Below are 17567 nucleotides of genomic sequence, written 5' to 3' on the forward strand. Positions count from 1 at the left end.
GCTTGGCTCTTCTTTCAGAGAGCCACACAACTCACTTTCTCACCTCCTTTACATCTTTATGCAAATGTCACCTTCTCAGTGAGACTTTCTCTGACCGTCCTGTTCAGAATTGTGTGCCTCTACTTCCAACACTCCTTCCCCTTCCCTGCCTATTCTCCTCCTTAGCATTGCTCACTATCTAACATACTATTGATTTTGCTTATTTATTTTGGCTATTGTACTTCTCTCTCCCACTAGAACGTAAGTTCCATGAGTTCATGAGTTTGGAGTGTTTTGCTCAGTGGAGTAAACATTAACCCTTGTCAAATAGGAAAGATTCAATAGAGACTCAATAACTACTCAAGAAAACACTAATCAAGCACCTACTATGTGTCAGACACTGTACTGGGTTGCTGCAAGACCATGAGAGTTGCTGTATTTAGAGGAGAATAAGCACCATCCAAGTATAAAGTGCTGCTATGACTTTATTCTCATCATTCGTACCGTCTGACATCATGGTTAGCATTTTACAGCATCCACAGTCATTGGCATAGAGATTGTCTTGGTTAGTTTTGTAATAACCTGTATAATAGGCTGGGAAGAAACTATTATCACTGTTTACACGTCAGAAAACAGAAGGCTCCCACTAGGCGAACGGGTTGCCCACGTTCATATACTAATTAAGTGGCAAGGCCTAGGATTAGAAACCAGGTCATCCCAACGAGAGTAATGCAAGTAATTTACTACTCATAATTTTTCAGACGCTATTTGATACTAATAAATACTTGCTAAACAAACTAAAGAATATCTCTTGTTCAAGAACCTGCATCTCTGGAGGGGAAAAGGTTGGATCTATTAAGCATAAGTTACACCAATATAAATCCAAAATAGATCAAGGATTTAAACGTGGAGAAATTAAGCCATAAAAGTTCTAGTAGAATATATGAGAGAAGCATTTAATAATGTTGGAGCAGGGAAGGCCTTTCCTAATTATGATTCAAAAGTCCAGAAGTCATGATAGAAAAAGACTGATGAATTCAACTACACAAAAGAAAAAAACCAACATACCCTGAGTACTGAAACCATCACTAGCAAAGACAAAAGACAAATGACAAACTGGGAAACATATACGAAACTGCTATCACAGACAAGTGGCTAGTTTCCCTACTATGTAAAGAACTTTAAATGAATTAGAAAAAATTAGTAACTCATAAAACATGGACAAAGGAAGTGAATACACAATTCAGAGAAAATTATACAGAAATGATTTTTTTCACTATAAAAAGATAGGAGTGATGTTGTCAAAAACGACAAAATAGGGCACAGCAAAGTTATTTCCCTTCACTGAACGACAATTAAGCTGGTAAAAACTGTCAGAATTAACTTTATCAGAGCTCTGGAAACTAATTTAAAAACAACAATCAGGGAAATGCTTCATGAAGAAAGAAACCGCTACATTTTGGTAAGAATGTGTTGTGGTGTTTTAACTTACTTACCTACCATCCCCGACTCACCGGCTTAACGGCATCCAGCAGGCTGGCAGCCCATGTTCCTGGTGTGGCTTGCTGGTACCAGAGAGGGCAATCTGGACTTTGCCTTCAAGGAATTGAGGCTGTGTGGTTTGACCTCTCTGGAGGTTCCCTGAGGGACTGGCTAAGCGGCTTGCCTTTGTTTGGCCCACCTTGGAACCTTTTCAGAGATGTAGCAGCCTCCCGGGCAGCATTTATCAAAAGCATTTAAAGGCAAATATATCAGACACAACCTCCAAGTGGCAGGGATAAAAGAGAGGGCACGCAGTAGGCAGAGAAAAATGTGTGGGAAGAAAGAGGCTGTGGAAAAAAATACACGGAGGAATAAAGGCTTTGAAAGTTTCCATGTATACCAGGGAATCTAAAGCAGCACAGGGATGCCCAGGATTGGAACCGTGGTTAGAAAAGGCCTCAAAACACCCCAAGCTTTCACCTCTGGCTGACCTCTGGGCTCTGTGCAAGTGAGAAGTAAAGGCTAAAGCAGAGTTGTAAACAGCCTGGCTAAAAGCACCGATGAAGTACCCCAACACAGTCAATCTGCAAAGAATGGGAGAGTATTTTTTCTTTTGGCTACAGGGAAAGTCTCTGTCAAATCACTAGCTGACCACTAAGCTAACCAAACAGAGACTTCAGTGACCACACATGACCAAGAAGACAGTCTTTACAAAAATAGTTTGGAAAAGTCACTCAACAAACAAATAACCACAAACTGCAATAAGCAACAACCACCACCCCTGGGGAGAGGAGAGAATTTGATTTCCAGAGTTACCACATTATAATATTCAAAATGTTCAGTTTTCAACAAAAAAATGGTAAGGCAGGCAACAAAACAAGAAAGTATGGCTCATTCGCAGGAAAAAAGAAATTAATAGAAACTCTCCCTGAGGAAACCAAGATATTGGACTTACTAGACAAAGATTTTAAATCAACTATATTAAATACGCTTCAAGTATTAAGAGAACTATGGACACATAACTAAAGGAAACCTGGAGAACAAAGTCTCATAAATTGAGAATATCAATAAAGAGATAGAAATTCTAAAAGGGAAGCAACCAGAAACTCTAGAATTGAAAGGTATAATAACTGAAATGAAAAATTCAACAGCAGATCTGAACAGGCAGAAAAAAGAACCAGCGAACTTGAAGAGAGTTCCACTGAGATTGCCCAGTCTGAGAAATGGAAAGAAAAAAGAATGAAGAAAAATTAATAGAGCCTAAGACACCTGTGGGACAACATACACATAATGAGAGTTCCAGAGGGAGAAGAGAGAGGAGCATAAAGAATATTCGATGACACAATTGCCAAAAACGCTCCAAATGTGATGAAAGACATGAATCTACACATCCGAGAAGCTCAACAAACTCCATTTTGGATAAATGCAGAGACCCACACTGAGACACATTATAATAAAATCATTGAGAGACAAAGACAAAGAGAGAATCTTGAAAGCAACCAGAGAGAAGAGACTCATCACATACAAGAGATCTTCAATAAGATTAACTGCCAATTTCTCATCCAAAAATCATGGAGGCCAGAAGGCAGTGGGATGACATATTTAAAGTGCTGAAAGAAAAAAAGCCCCTGTCAGCCAAGAATTCTATACCGAGCAAAACTATCCTTCAAAAATGAAGGAGAAATTAAGACATCATAGATTAACAAAACTGAGGGAGTTTGTCACTAGTTTGTTACTAGGCCTGCCCCACAAAAAATGCTAAAGAGAGTCCTTTAGATTGAAATGGAAGAATACTAGACAGTAAGTTGAAACTATATGAAGAAATAGAGAACACTGGTACAGGTAACTACATAAGTAAATATAAAACCCATATTATTACAGTTTCAGTGTGAAACTCCTCTATTTTTTCCTATATGATTTAAAAGACAAATATATAAAACAACAATTATAAATCTACGTTAATTGGGCACACAATGCATACACATGTAATCTGTGACAAAAAGAATATAAAGGGGAGAGGGATGGAGGTGTATAGGAGCAGAGATTTTGTATACTATTGAAGCTAAGTTAGTAGTAATTCAAACTAGACTGTTGTTGTACTCCCCAGAGTAAAAACTAAGAAAATAATATAAAAATATACAGCAAAGGAAATGAGAAGGAAATCCAAACCACATTTATTAGTCAGGGATCTCCAGAGAAACAGAATCAATATGAGATATATATATATATATATATATATATACACCCTTGTTTTCTTCCTTCCTTCCTTTCTTGCTTTCTATAATAACATTCCTCACAGATTGATTGATAGAGCTATCGATCAATCTACAAACCTATATATCTATCTATGAGGAAACTTATTATAGGAATTGGTTCATGCAGTTACAGAGGCCAAGAAGTCCCACAATCTGCTGTCTGCAAGCTGGAGAACCAGGAAAGCCAGTGGTATAATTCACTCTGAGTCTGAAGGCGTGAGGACCAGGGGAGCCAATGGTGTAATTCTCAGTCCAAGGCCAAAGGCCCAAGAAGCAGGAGCTCCACTGTCTGAAGGCAGGAAAACATGGACTTCCCAGCTCAAGAAGAGAAAGAAGGAATTTGCCCTTCCTTTGCTTTTTTGTTTAATTCATGATTCAATGAATCTCTCAATGGATTAGATGATGCCTGCCCACATTGGTGGGTGTGGATCTCTTTACTCAGTGTATTGATCAAATGCTAATCTCTTCCAGAAACACCCTCACATACACACCCAGAAAAAATGTTTTACCCTTAGCCCAGTCATCACTTAGCCCAGTCAAGCTGACAAATAAAAGTAACAGCATACCATACACTAAAAAAAAAACTCAAACACAAAAGTCAACAAAGAAGGAAATGAGGAATACAAAAGATGTAAGATTTAAAGAAAACCAATAGCAAAATGGCAGAAGTAAGTCCTTCCTTTGTGGTAATTACTTTTAACTGTAAATGCATTAATATCTTCAACAAAAGCCAGAGATTGGCAGAATGGAAAAAAAAGCGATCCAACTATTTACTCTACACAGGAAGCTCATTTTAGATTCAAAGACACAACCAGGTTGCAAGCGAAAGGATAGAAACAAACAATCCACGCAAATGGTAATCAAAAAGGAGCAGAGGTGGCAACATTAATATTAGACAAAAATACGACTTTAAGACAAGAATTATTACAGGAGACAAAGCAGCATATATTGAGAAAAGGGTCAATCCCTCTAGAAACACAACAATTAGGAACGTATATGCACATATCAATAGAGCCCCTAAATATATGAAGCCAAAACTGAGAGAACTGAAGGGAGAAATAGATAATTCTACAATAATAGTTGGAGATTCAACACATTGCTTTCAATAATGGACAGGACAACTAGATAAAAGAGAAACAAGGAAATAGACAATTTGAAGTAAAGTATAAACCAACTAGACCTAAGAGACATATATGGACCAATTAAATCAACTACAGCATAATACACATGCTTCACAAGTGCACACAGGACATTCTCCAAGACAGACCATATATTTGGTCACAAAACAAGTCTCAAAAAATGTAAAAAGAAATCATATAAAATGTCCCCGCCATACACAGTGGAATGAAATTAGAAATCAATAACAAAAGGAAATTTGGAAAAGTGACAAATATGTGGAAATTAAGTACCACATTCTTTTTTTTTTTTTGTGAGGAAGATCACCCTGAGCTAACATCTGTGCTAATCCTCCTCTTTTTGCTGAGGAAGACCAGCTCTGAGCTAACATGTATTGCCAATCTTCCCCCTATTTTTTTCCCCAAAGCCCCAGCAGATATTTGTATGTCATAATTCCACATCCTTCTAGTTGCTGTATGTGAGACACGGCCTCAGCATGGCCGGAGAAGCAGTGTGTCGGTGTGCGCCCGGGATCCGTACATGGGCCGCCAGCAACGGAGTGTGCGCACTCAACCGCCAAGCCACGGGGCCGGACCCTAAGCAACACATTCTTAAACAACCAGTGGATCAAAGAAGGAATCACAAGGGAAATTAGAAAATACTTTGACATGAATGAAACAAAAACACAACATACCAAAACTTGTGGGATGCACTGAGAGCAGTACTCAGGGGGAAGTTTGCAGCTGTAACACCTACATTAAAAGAGAAGAAATCAAAAACCCAACCTAACCTGACCTTACATTAGAAAACAAAAGGAAACTAAACCCAAAGCTAGCAGAAGGTAGGAAATAATAATAATTAGAATCAAGATAAAGAAAACAGGGAATGGAAAAACAACATAGAGAAACAGTGAAACAAATGTTGGTTCTCTAAAAAGTCCAACAAAATCAACTCATCTTTAGCTAGACCAACTAAGTAGAAAGAGAGAAGACTCAAACTACTATAACCAAAAATGAAAGTGGGACATTACTACTGGCCTTATAGAACTAAAAAGGATCATAAAAGGATATTGTGAACTGCATACCAACAAATTAGATAACCTAAATGAAACAGACAAATTCCTAGAAAAACCCTAACTCTAAAACCGACTCAAGAGGAAATACAAAATCCGAATAAGCCTCTAACAAGTAAAAAGGTTGAATCAGTCTTCAAAGTACCCCCAAAAAAGAAAAGGCCAGGACCAGATGATTTCACTTGTGAATTCTACCAAACACTTAAACAACTAATACCAATCGTTCCCAAACTCACTTAAAAAAAAAAAAAAAAAGAACAGGAGGGAACACTTCCTAACTCATTCTATGAGGCCAGCATTACTCTGATACCAAAGCCAGACAAAGATACTATAAGAAAAGAAAAGTATAGATGAATATCCCTTATGAATATAGATGCAAAAATTCTCAAAGAAATACTAGCAAACTGAATCCAGCAGCATATTAAAAGGATTATCCACTATCAGTAAGAGGGGTCTGTCCAAGGAATGTAAGAGTGGTTCAACATATGAAAAGCAATCAGTGTAATACATCACATTAATAGAATAAAGGGAAAAAAGACACACAATCATCTCAGTTGATGGAGAAAAAGCATCTGACAAAGTCTAACACCCTTTTATGATAAAAACACTCGACAAACTAGGATTAAAAGGGAACTCCCTCAATATGATAAAGGGAAACTATGAAACACAGCTAAGTCAATGGTAAAAGACTGAAAGCTTTACCCCTTAGGAATCAGGAACGAGAAAAGGAGGTCCACTTTCACCATTTCTATTCAGCACTGTACAGGAAGTTCCAGCTAAAGCAATTAGGCAAGAAAAAGAAATAAAAGTCACCTAAACCAGCAAGGAAGAAATAAACCTATTTCTATTCATGGATTATAAAATTTATGTATGGAAAATCTTAAAGAACACACACACACACACACACACACACACACACACACACACAGTTAGAGCTAATAAATTCAGCAAAATTTCAGGATAAAAGATTAACATGCAAAAATCAGTTATATTTCTATACAACAGCAATGAACAAAGTGAAAAGGAAATTAAAATAATTTCACTTAGCATCAAAAAGAATAAAATACTTAGGAATTAACTTAACCAAGGAGGTAAAAGACTTGTACAATAAAAACTACAAAACACTGCTGAAAGAAATTAAAGAAGATATAAATAAATGAAAACATATTCCACGTTCATGGATTGGAAGACTTAATATTGTTAAAATGTCAATACTACCCCAAGTGATCTATAGATTCAATGCAATCCCTATCAAAATCCCAAGGACATTTTTTGCAGAAATAGAAAAATTCATCCTAAACTTCATATGGAATCTCAATTTTCAAACAATCTTGAAAAAGAACCAAACTGGAGGCCTCACACCTCCTGATTTCAAAACTTACTGCAAAACTACAGTCATTGAAAAGGTGTCCTATTGGCATAATGACAGACATATAGACCAACGGAATAGAACAGAGACTCCAGAAATGAACTCTCACACATATGTCTCAATGATTTTTCACAATGGTGCCAAGACCATTCAACGGGCCAAGGACAGTGTTTTCAAAAAATGGTGCTGGGAAAACGGGGTATCTACACGCAAAAGAATGAAGTAGACGCTTACCTAACACCACATACAAAAATTAACTCAAAATGTATCAAAGACCTAAATGTAAGACCTAAAACAATAAAATTCTTACAAGAAAACACAGGAGAAAAGCGTCACGACATTGAATTTGGCAGTGATTTCACGGAACAAAAGAAGAAACAGACAAAGAGGACTTGGTGAAAAATTTAAAATTTTGTACATCAAAAGACACTATCCCTATCTAGAAGAGGGTGATCTGCCCCTAGCCAAGCTGGCAGATGAAAGCAAAGGTAAGTTCTCTCTGAAGGAGGATTACGAGCTCCAGAGCTTCAAATTATCTCTACGTTTTTTATCCACAACGTCTGGCACACACGAAAATGTCAGGTATACAACAAGTCAAGAATTGACTGAAAACTATGAGAAGCAGATCCACAGGGATATAGAGAGTGGAGATATCTGACACAGATGTTAAAAGCGTGCGCAAGAAAACAGGAGACAAGATGAAGTTTTAGATCAGCAAACACAGTTAAAGCAGATTAGACACAGTTTAAGAGCATTAGTAAACTGCAAGATGCATCAGTAGAAAATACCTAGGCTGAAGTACAAAGGAAAGAAAAGGATGGAAAATATAGAATAGAGAAAAAAAGATGCATGGAACTCAGTGAAAAGGTGAAACTTTTATATACGTGGAGTCTCAGACGGAGAGGAGCAGGAAAGGAAGAGGAAGAGGCAGGAAGGAGGAAGGCAGAGAGCGAGAGAAGGAGAGAGTGAATATCTAATGAAATAACCACCGAGAATTTTCCAAAATGAATGAAGGCCACAGATCAAGAAGTACTACAGACAAGATAAATACAATGAGAATCACATCTAGGCACAACACAGAAAAGCTGCGAACTAAAGAAAGGCCACTAACTAAAGGTGGAGAGAAAGAAAGCCAGAGAAAAAAGACTCTTTACCTTCAAAGGAGCAACAATAAGACTGAGAGCTGACTTCAAAATAAAAATGACAGAAACCAGAAAACAGCAGAAAGACATCTTTCAAGTGTTGAAAAAGAATAATTGCCGATCATAGAAAAGATCATTCTAACATGAAAGTGCGGGGCCAGCCCAGTGGCACAGCGATTAAGTGCGCCCACTCCACTGCGGCGGTCTGGGGTTCGGAACCCACGCGTGCACCGACGCACCACTTGTCAAGCCATGCTGTGGCAGCCTCCCACATAAAATGGAGGAAGATGGGCGTGGATGTTAGCCCAGGGCCAGACTTCCTGAGCAAAAAGAGGAGGATTGGTCACAGATGTTAGCTCAGGGCTAATCTTCCTCACACACACACACAAAAAATCCAACCAAATCAATAATTATATTAAATGTAAATAGTCTAAATATACCAACTACAAGACAGAGTGTCAGACTGGATAAAAATACAAGACCTAAGTATATGCTGTTTGCAAGAAACTCACCTTAAATATAATGATATAGACAGATTACAAGTAAAAGAACGGAAAAGTTATACCAAGCAAACACTTATCAAAAGAAAGCTGAAGTATATTATTATTATTAGAGAAAATAGAGCATATTGTTATTAGACAAAGTAGACTTCAAAACAAGAAAAATTATCAGGTATCAAGAGACACATTACATAATGAAAAAAGAGTCGAATGTGCTGTACCTACCAACATAGCTCCCAGATGTATAAATCAAAACAATGATAGAATTTGAAGGTAAAATAGGCAAATCCACAACCATACTTGGAGACATCAATACTCCACTCCCAGTAATCAATAGGAGAAGACAGGAAATCAACAAGGATATAGGAAGACCTTAACAACACTATCAACCAACTTGACCCCACTGTCATTTGTTGAAGACTCCACCCATCAAGAACAGAATACACATTCTTTTCAAGTGTGTATGTAGCATTCACCAAGGCAGCCCATATTCTGGGGTCATATAATGAACCTTAAAAAATTTAAAGGAATAGAAATCATACAAAGTATGTTCTCAGACTATACCATAGATGAACTAAAAATCAATAACAGAAAGATATCAGGAAAATTCTCAAATATTGGGAACTTAAACATCAGACTTCTAAATAACCCATGATTCAAAGATTAAACACAGGAAAATTAGAAAATATTTTAAACTGAATAAAAATGAAAATCTAACATATCAAAATTTGTGGGACACAGGAAGAGCAGTGCTTAGAGGGAAATTTACAGAATTAAATACTCATGTACTAGAAAATAAGGCCTCAAACCAATAATCTAAGCTTACAACTTAAGAAACTAGAAAAAGAGCAAATTAAACATAAAACAAGCAGAAGGAAGATAAAAATAAAGAATAGAAATCAATGGAATTGAAAATATAAAATATAATAGAAAAAAATCAATGAAATCAAAAGCTGATTCTTTGAAAAGATCAATAAAACTGTAGCCAGACTGACCAAGATAAAAAAGAGAAGACACAAATTACCAATATCCGAAATAAAACAGAGGATATCACTAAAGACTCTAGAGACATTAAAAAGATGATAAGGTAATACTACAACAATTCTATGCATATAAATTCAATTTCGATGAAGTGGGTCGATTCCTTTAAAGACACAAACTACCAAAATTCACTCAAGAAAAACAAATGACCTGAATAGCCCTATAGCTATTAACATAATTAAGTCTGTTTTTAAAAGTTTTCCAACCAAGGAAACTCCAGGTAAGATGGTTTCTCTGGTGAATTCTACCAAACATTTAAGGAAAAGAATCATACAAATTCAACACAAAATACAAGAGGAAAGAATACTTCCCAACTGATTTTTTAGGCCGACACCACCCTGATAATCCAGAAAAAAACATTATAAGAAAACTACAGACCAATAACTTTCATGACAATAAAATATTAGCAGGTTGAATCCAGCAACAGAGAAGAATAATATAATACATTACGACCATGTGGAGTTTATCTCAGTAATGCAAGGACAGTTCAATATCTGAAATCAATGTAATTCACCATATTAACGTCACAGAGTCCAGAAAGAGAACCACACATATATGGGCAACTGACTTTTTACAAAAGTGCAAAGGCAACTTAATAGAGAAAAGGATATCATTTCAAAAATGCTGCTGGGGGGCCAGCCCGGTGGCGCAAGCAGTTAGGTGCACGCGCTCCACTGCGGTGGCCGGGGTTTGCTGGTTTGGATCCCGGGCGTGCATCCACACACTGCTTGGCAAGCCATGCGGTGGCAGCTTCTCATACAAAGTAGAGGAAGATGGGCATGGATGTTAGCCCAGGGCCAGTCTTCCTCAGCAAAAAGAGGAGGATTGGCAGATGTTAGCTCAGGGCCCATCTTCCTCACAAAACAAAAAAAAATGCTGCTGGAACAACTGGATATCCATACGCAAAATAAGTAAATAAACTTCAACCCATACTTTATACCTTATACAAAAATTAAATCTAAATGGATCATAGATCCAAATGCAAACCATGCAACTATAAAACTTTTAGAAGGAAACCTCTGTGACACGGGGTTAGGCCAGGGTTTCTCAACTGGCACTACTGACATTTTGAACTGTATAATTCTTTCTTATACGGGGTTGTTTGTGCATTGTAGGATGTTTAAAGGCATCCCTTACTACCCACTACATAGAAGTAGCACCTCCTCCCTAGTCTTGACAATTAAAAAATATGTCTTTAAACATTTCCAAGTGTACCTTGGGGATCAAGATCACCTTTGGTTAAGAACCACTAGATTAGGCAAAGAGTTTTTAGACATGACACCAAAAGCACAATCCAGAAAAGAAAAACAAAATGGTAAATTGGACTGCATCAAAATCAACTTTGCTCTGCAAAAAAACACTGATAAGAAAATGAAAAACCAAGCCACATACTGGGAGAAAATATTTAAGTCACATTTCTGATAAAGGACATATGTACGTAATAAAGAACTATCAAAACTCAACAATCATAATACAAATAACCCAATTTCAAAATGTGCAAAAGATTTGAACCGACACTTCGGTTCAAAAAAAAGGAGAATATGAACTGTAAATAAGCCCGTGAAAAGATGCACAATATCATCAGTTATTAGAGACATGCAAATTAAAATGATAACAAGATATCACCACACATCTATTAGAATGGCTGAAATTTAAAAGAAGCTTACAATACCAAGGACCGATAAAGATTCAGAGCAACTGGGACCTTCATACATTGCTGATGAGAATGTATAATGCTACAGCCACTTGGGAAGACAGTTTGGCAGTTTCTCCTAAACTTAAAAATATATTTACATACGACCCAGCAACCCAACTCATAAGTATTTACCCAAGTGAAATGAAAACCTATGCTCACATAAAAACCTGTTCTGAGTATCTACATCAGTTTTACTCATAATCACCAAAAACTGAAAACAATCCAAATGTCCTTCAACGGGTGAATGGATAAATACATTTTTGCCCATCTATGCCACAGAATATATGCAGAAAAGAGTTAACATAGAAAGCCTGAGGCTGCCATCTTTAGAAAAACCTGCTTACAAGGTTGGCCCTGGGCTGGTATCTGGGAACTGGGCACTTGAACCATATCTTACACTATGCCTAGACTGTTTGTGTAAACAATGTGATTTATGCTGAACCCCTGCTTTCCTTCTGGCAGTCTGGAATTTTGATATTTGCTAGGCAGAGAGTGCCTATGTAACCAGCACCCAACAAAAGCCTTGGGCTGAGTCTCTAATGGGCATCCTTGGGCAGAAACATTGCACATATGCTATTGCATTTCTCAGTGCTAGAGAAAGGAGTATGCTTGGTGTTTCCCCTCACAGAAGGGAGAGACTATAATAAAATCTGTGTATGCATGTCTCCTGACACTACCTGTGTCTTTTTCCCTTGCTGATCCTATCATGTATCCTTTCACTGTAATAACTTTATCAGTGAATATGACTATATGCTGAATCCCATGAGTACTAGTAGATCTCTGAAGGTGGGGTGGTGTTGGGGCCCCCTGAAACAGACTTCTCAGCATTAAAAAGAAATAAACTATTGATACATGCAACAACAACATGGATGAATCTTGCATGCATTATGCTAAGTGAAAGAAGCTATACAAGACTCAGTATACTTCCATTTAGATGACATATTGGAAAAGGCAAAACTATAGCTGCAAAGAAAGGGCAGTGTTTGTTAGGTATTAAGGGTGAGGGAAGACTTTGACTACAAAGGGGTAGTGTGAGAGAATTTCTTTTTTTGAGGGGGAGAGGTGATGAAACTGTTGTATCCCCGCTATGGTGGTAGTTACGCAACTCGATGCATTTGTCAAAACTCACAGACGTTTACACAAAAGAGAGTAAAGTTTACGGTAAGTAAATTAACAATAAGCTTAAACTTGAGATAAAATCAATTGCCTTTCTATATACCAACAACAAATAGAAAAATTAAAATAAAGATATAATTTATAATGGCACCAAAAACTATTAAATACCCTAAAATAAATCTAATGAAAGACATACAAGACCTTCTTATGCTGAAAACTACAAAATATTCTAGAAAGATTAGAGAAGACAAATAAATAAATAAAAAGATATACCATGTTCATGGATTGAAATACTCCAATATCACAAAGACAGTAACAATCCAATTGAAATCCCAGGACATTTTTTTAAATTGACAGGATGATTCTAAATTATATGGAAATGTAAAGGTCCAAGAATAGCAAAAAACTTTAGAACAACAAGGTTTCAGTACTTACTCTGCTGTATATCAACACTTACGATGAAGCTATAATAACAGAGAGAGTTCTGTGTCGGTCAAATGTTGGACAAATAGGGCACAAAATAGAGAGTCCAGAAAATAAAAGACCCTTGATTTATAATACAGGGCCTCTTGCCAGCCCAGTGGCATAGTGTTTAAGTTCACACACTCTTCTTTGGCGGCCTGGGGTTCGCAGGTTTGGATCCCAGGCACGGACCTACGCACTGCTTATCACGCCATGCTGTGGCGGCATCCCACACATAAAGTAGAGGAAGATGGGCACAGATGTTACCTCAGGGCTAATCTTTCTCAGCAAAAAGAGGAGGATTGGCAATGGATGTTAGCTCAGAGCCAGTCTTCCTCCCAAACACACACACAAATAATAATAATAATATAGGGCCCCTTGATTTATGGCAGTTTCCGCCAAAGAGCTGAGGGAAAATTACAGTCTATTAAATAGATGGCACTGGATCAGATATACACATATATATATATATCTCAGACATACATATATGCAGTAACATTTATAAATTAATAAAAATATTAAATATATAAATTTTAAAAATATATACAATATATACAAAAATAAAACTTGGCCCCTACTTCACGTCATACACAGAAATCATTTCCAAGTGGAGGATAGATATAAAGCTAAAAGTTAAAAAAAACTACTAGAATGCAACTTGTTGCATCATGTTGTTTGAAACAATCACAGACAGAAAAGTTCTTAAACAGGATACAAAAGCTAATTATAAAGAAAAAGATTGAAAATAAGACTAAATTTAACAACTTCTATTCATCAATAAACACCATTACCAGATTAAAAGTGGGAGAATCATTTGCAACACACATTAATGACAAAAGTCTTGTATCCATGATATATAAAGAACTCCAGAATATAAAGCAAGAAAAGGCAAACAAACAGAAGAAAAATGGACAGGAGAACTGAGCAGGCATTTTGCCAGAGAGCATATCCAAAATGGTCAACGAACAGTTGAAAGGGTACTCAACCTCTGTAGTCACCAGGAAAATGCTAATGAAACACCATTTCGTCGTCATAGAATGGCTATATTCAAATGACCGACAATGTCGAGCACTGGTGAGGATGTGGAGCCAGTGGAACCCACGTGCACTGCTGGTGGGAGTGGAACTTGACACCACCGTGTGGGAAAACGGACAGTCTCAACTGGGAGCTGAACGTGCACACGCTCCATGACAGCAGTTCTACACCCAGTCCTACATCAACCAGAAAGAAGACATCTGCTAACAGCAGCGCAGTTTTTCATTACCCACACTGTAAACACCCAAACATCCCTCAACGTTAGAATGTACAATTTTTAGTGTACTCATACAATAGATTGTCATAGAGCAATGAAAATGAGCAATCTGCTGTTATAAGCAACACCATGGATAAATCTCACAACGATAACGTCCAGCAAGAGAAGGTGGACACCAAACAATACACACCGGAGAGTTCCACTCAAATAAAGTTAAAAATAACAACTCATCTACGTTAGAAATCTTCCCTTTGGGGAGGGGGCGGGGGTGCGGGATGGGGAGGGGACAAGAGGGCACTTCTAAGGAGCTGGTAAGGGTCCACTTCTTGACTTGGTTATAGGGTATGACGCCTATAACCACCATACCCTATACGGGTACGTCACCTTGTGCCACCCATTGAGCTATCCACTTAGGATTTGTTCATTTTTCTGTAGTTTATACATATATTTAAAGTTAAAATATAAAAGATATATCTTTTATGTATTTTAAAAGTTTAAAATAAAACCCCGTAAATCAGATGATGTCACTTCCTGTCTTGCAGTTACGGAATGGCTTCCTGTGACACTAAGAAACCCACTTGATCTGGCTTGTTACTCCCTGTCCTCAGTGTGCATCATTCTCCCCCTTCACGATGCTCTGGCCACACGGGTCTTTCTTTCACACGTACCGAACTTGTTCTTGTCTCAGGGCCTTTGTGCTTGCTCTGCCCTCTGTCTGTGTTCCCTCCCCACCCGTCTTTGCCAGCTGCCTATTTCTCATTCTTCAGGTCTCCAGTAAACTGCCATCTCCTCAGAACTGCTTCCCCGACCCGTGCACTTAATGCAGCACATCCCACTCCTCCCTCTTCTCAGTCCCTCTCCCTCCCTGGGGTTGGTCAACATTTCCTACAAAAGGCCAGAGAGTGAATGTTCTCATCTTTGCAGGCCAGAAGGTCTCGGTCACAACCACTGGACATTGCCATCCTAGCAGGAGAGCAGCTATAGACAATATGTAAATGAGTGGGTGTGGCTGTGCTCCAATAAAACCTTACTTATGGATCCTGACATCTGAATTTCATATCATTTCACACTGTCATGAAAAATTCTTCTTTTGATTTTTTTCTTCCCCAAATATTTAAGAGAGTAAAAACCATTCTTAGCTTGCCCACAAAGAAGGCAGGCAGCGGGGCCAGATCTGGCCCTCGGCCGCAGTTTGCCAAGCTCTGCTCTACCCCGTTACCCCAGTCTATTTTTTTCCCAGCCCTTGCACTCTCTAAAATGATTCAGCTGTTCGTGTGTTTCTCTTCTATCTTTCCCCACCCCTAGGATTTTGGCTCCAAGAGGGAGAGGCCTCAGTTGTTCTGGTCACCACTGGGTGTCTACTCCCCATCACAGAGGCTGACACGGGGAAGCTGGAAGAAACAAAGGCACAAGCCCACCTGGGTGTGACCGCGGCTTTGGCTTCACTCACGATGGTCTTCCTTTGAGTGGGCCTGGGTCGGCTGATTTCTCTCAGGCCTGTTAACAGAAGACACTGCTGTCACCCTCCCTTGTGGCCGGGCCTTCCCTGCCCTGCTGTGAGGCTCTGCACAGTGGCGCCCCTTCCGCTCATCTCCCTTTCCACTCCTGACTTGTGAGATTGTCTTGCCGGGCTGCCTCCCCTCTGTCATCTGGCACAGTGCTCCAACCCTACTACAGTTAGTGATCAGTAAATGCTGGCTGAATGTAAGAATGAGTCAATCTCATTTCTATTCATTCCTCAACACCCAGCTTAGATCCCTTCTCTCCAAAGGGCCTGTGTTTCACTCACTTTTGTGTCCTCCATAGCACCCAATGTAGAGGCTGGGTACACCATGTATCCACGCTGTTCCCTTCTCTGAGAATGCTGTTCCCTGTGTCTCCAAATTTAAGTTGCCTCCATCTACTTTCTTTGTTGTATTTATTTATATTCTCGTTTTGCTTTCACTACTAGACTAGAAAACTTCTAAGGCCAGGGACCTCGTATTCCTTTGTTCACTTACCCTTTATTGAATGCTGAGTGCTGTGCATACACAGACAACCCAAAATCGGGTTCCCTGCCTCTGGGAACTTCTAGTGGGGGAACAAGGGGGATGGGCAAACAAAGAAATACTTACAATGCGAGGCAGTAAGATTTATAATTAGAATATGTATAAAGTGCTGTGGGAGCCCAGAGGAGAGTGTGACCCTTTCTGCTGGGGGAGTCAGGGAAGGCTTCCTGGAAGAAGGGCACAGATGAACTGAGTCTTCTAGGGATGCAGAGAAACCCCCAGGGGGCGTGTGGGGGCAACACAGCCTCTCCACACCCAGCCAGGGGGTGGCATGGAGTGGGGGTCAATGTTCCTTTGTCTCCAGGGCCATCAGCGGTGAGGAGGAGAGCCCAGACGTGGGAGGGGGTTGCAAGGCCACCCACACAAGCCCCAGGGGAGCTCTGTGGGCCTAACAGGGACAGCCTGGTGAGGTGGCCACTTTTTTCTCTTCTGCTGAGATGTTCCACAACGAGGAGAGAGGAATGGGGGCTGTAAACAGCTGACGGGACAGTACGGGAGAGGGAGCTGAAAGGGGCCCTAGGTGTGGGGGAGGGACAGAGAGAGATACGAAAGATGATGAGAGGCCCAGGAAAACAGGACCATCACACGGAGACGTTGAAGACACACGGGAGAGCACTCAGACACGGAAGTTGGTCAAGGTCGCCGTTATTAGCTGTGTGGCCTCGAGCAAGTCCCCTCAGCACTCTGAGCCTCATCGTCCCATCTACCAATGGGGAAATCATCCTGCCACGCCCACCTCCCTGGGGTGGTCAAGAGCTGTCCTTGGAGGCGACTTGTAGGTGACCCAGGATTTGGGGTGCCATCGGCCAGGCCATCACCCATCTTTCTGTCCCCTTACCTGCTGCCAGCAAGATATAATTTATGAACCGGGACAGAGTCTTCTGAAACTGCTTCTTGGTGTACACCACGGACCGGTTCAGCGCACACCATTCCTCGTCCCTGTTGATTCTGTGCTTCACCTGGGGAGACACCAAGGGGAAGGGGGGCATGGTCACCCGCCCTGCCAGGGGCTGACTGCCCAGCCCAGCGACAACCGG

General features: G+C 39.5%; 2 protein-coding genes across 2 annotated transcripts in view; both read right to left on the reverse strand.

The window, feature by feature from the left end:
- Positions 1-13232, reverse strand: part of LOC131419132 (uncharacterized protein C3orf20 homolog) — a 137310-nt gene extending 124078 nt beyond the window's left edge. Inside the window, exon 1 of the mRNA XM_058563979.1 lies at positions 13204-13232. The gene's annotated coding sequence lies outside the window, so the exon portion shown is untranslated. The remainder of the gene's footprint in view (positions 1-13203) is intronic.
- LOC131421274 (uncharacterized protein C3orf20-like) overlaps positions 1-17567 on the reverse strand; it is a 92419-nt gene that overhangs the window by 11231 nt on the left and 63621 nt on the right. Inside the window, exons 9-10 of the mRNA XM_058567953.1 lie at positions 17369-17489; positions 15901-15979 (exon numbers count right to left, since the gene is read on the reverse strand). Coding sequence (XP_058423936.1) covers positions 15901-15979; positions 17369-17489 — 200 coding nt within the window. The remainder of the gene's footprint in view (positions 1-15900; positions 15980-17368; positions 17490-17567) is intronic.

Source organism: Diceros bicornis, chromosome 2 (assembly GCF_020826845.1).
Source record: "Diceros bicornis minor isolate mBicDic1 chromosome 2, mDicBic1.mat.cur, whole genome shotgun sequence".
NCBI classification, from domain to species: domain Eukaryota; kingdom Metazoa; phylum Chordata; class Mammalia; order Perissodactyla; family Rhinocerotidae; genus Diceros; species Diceros bicornis.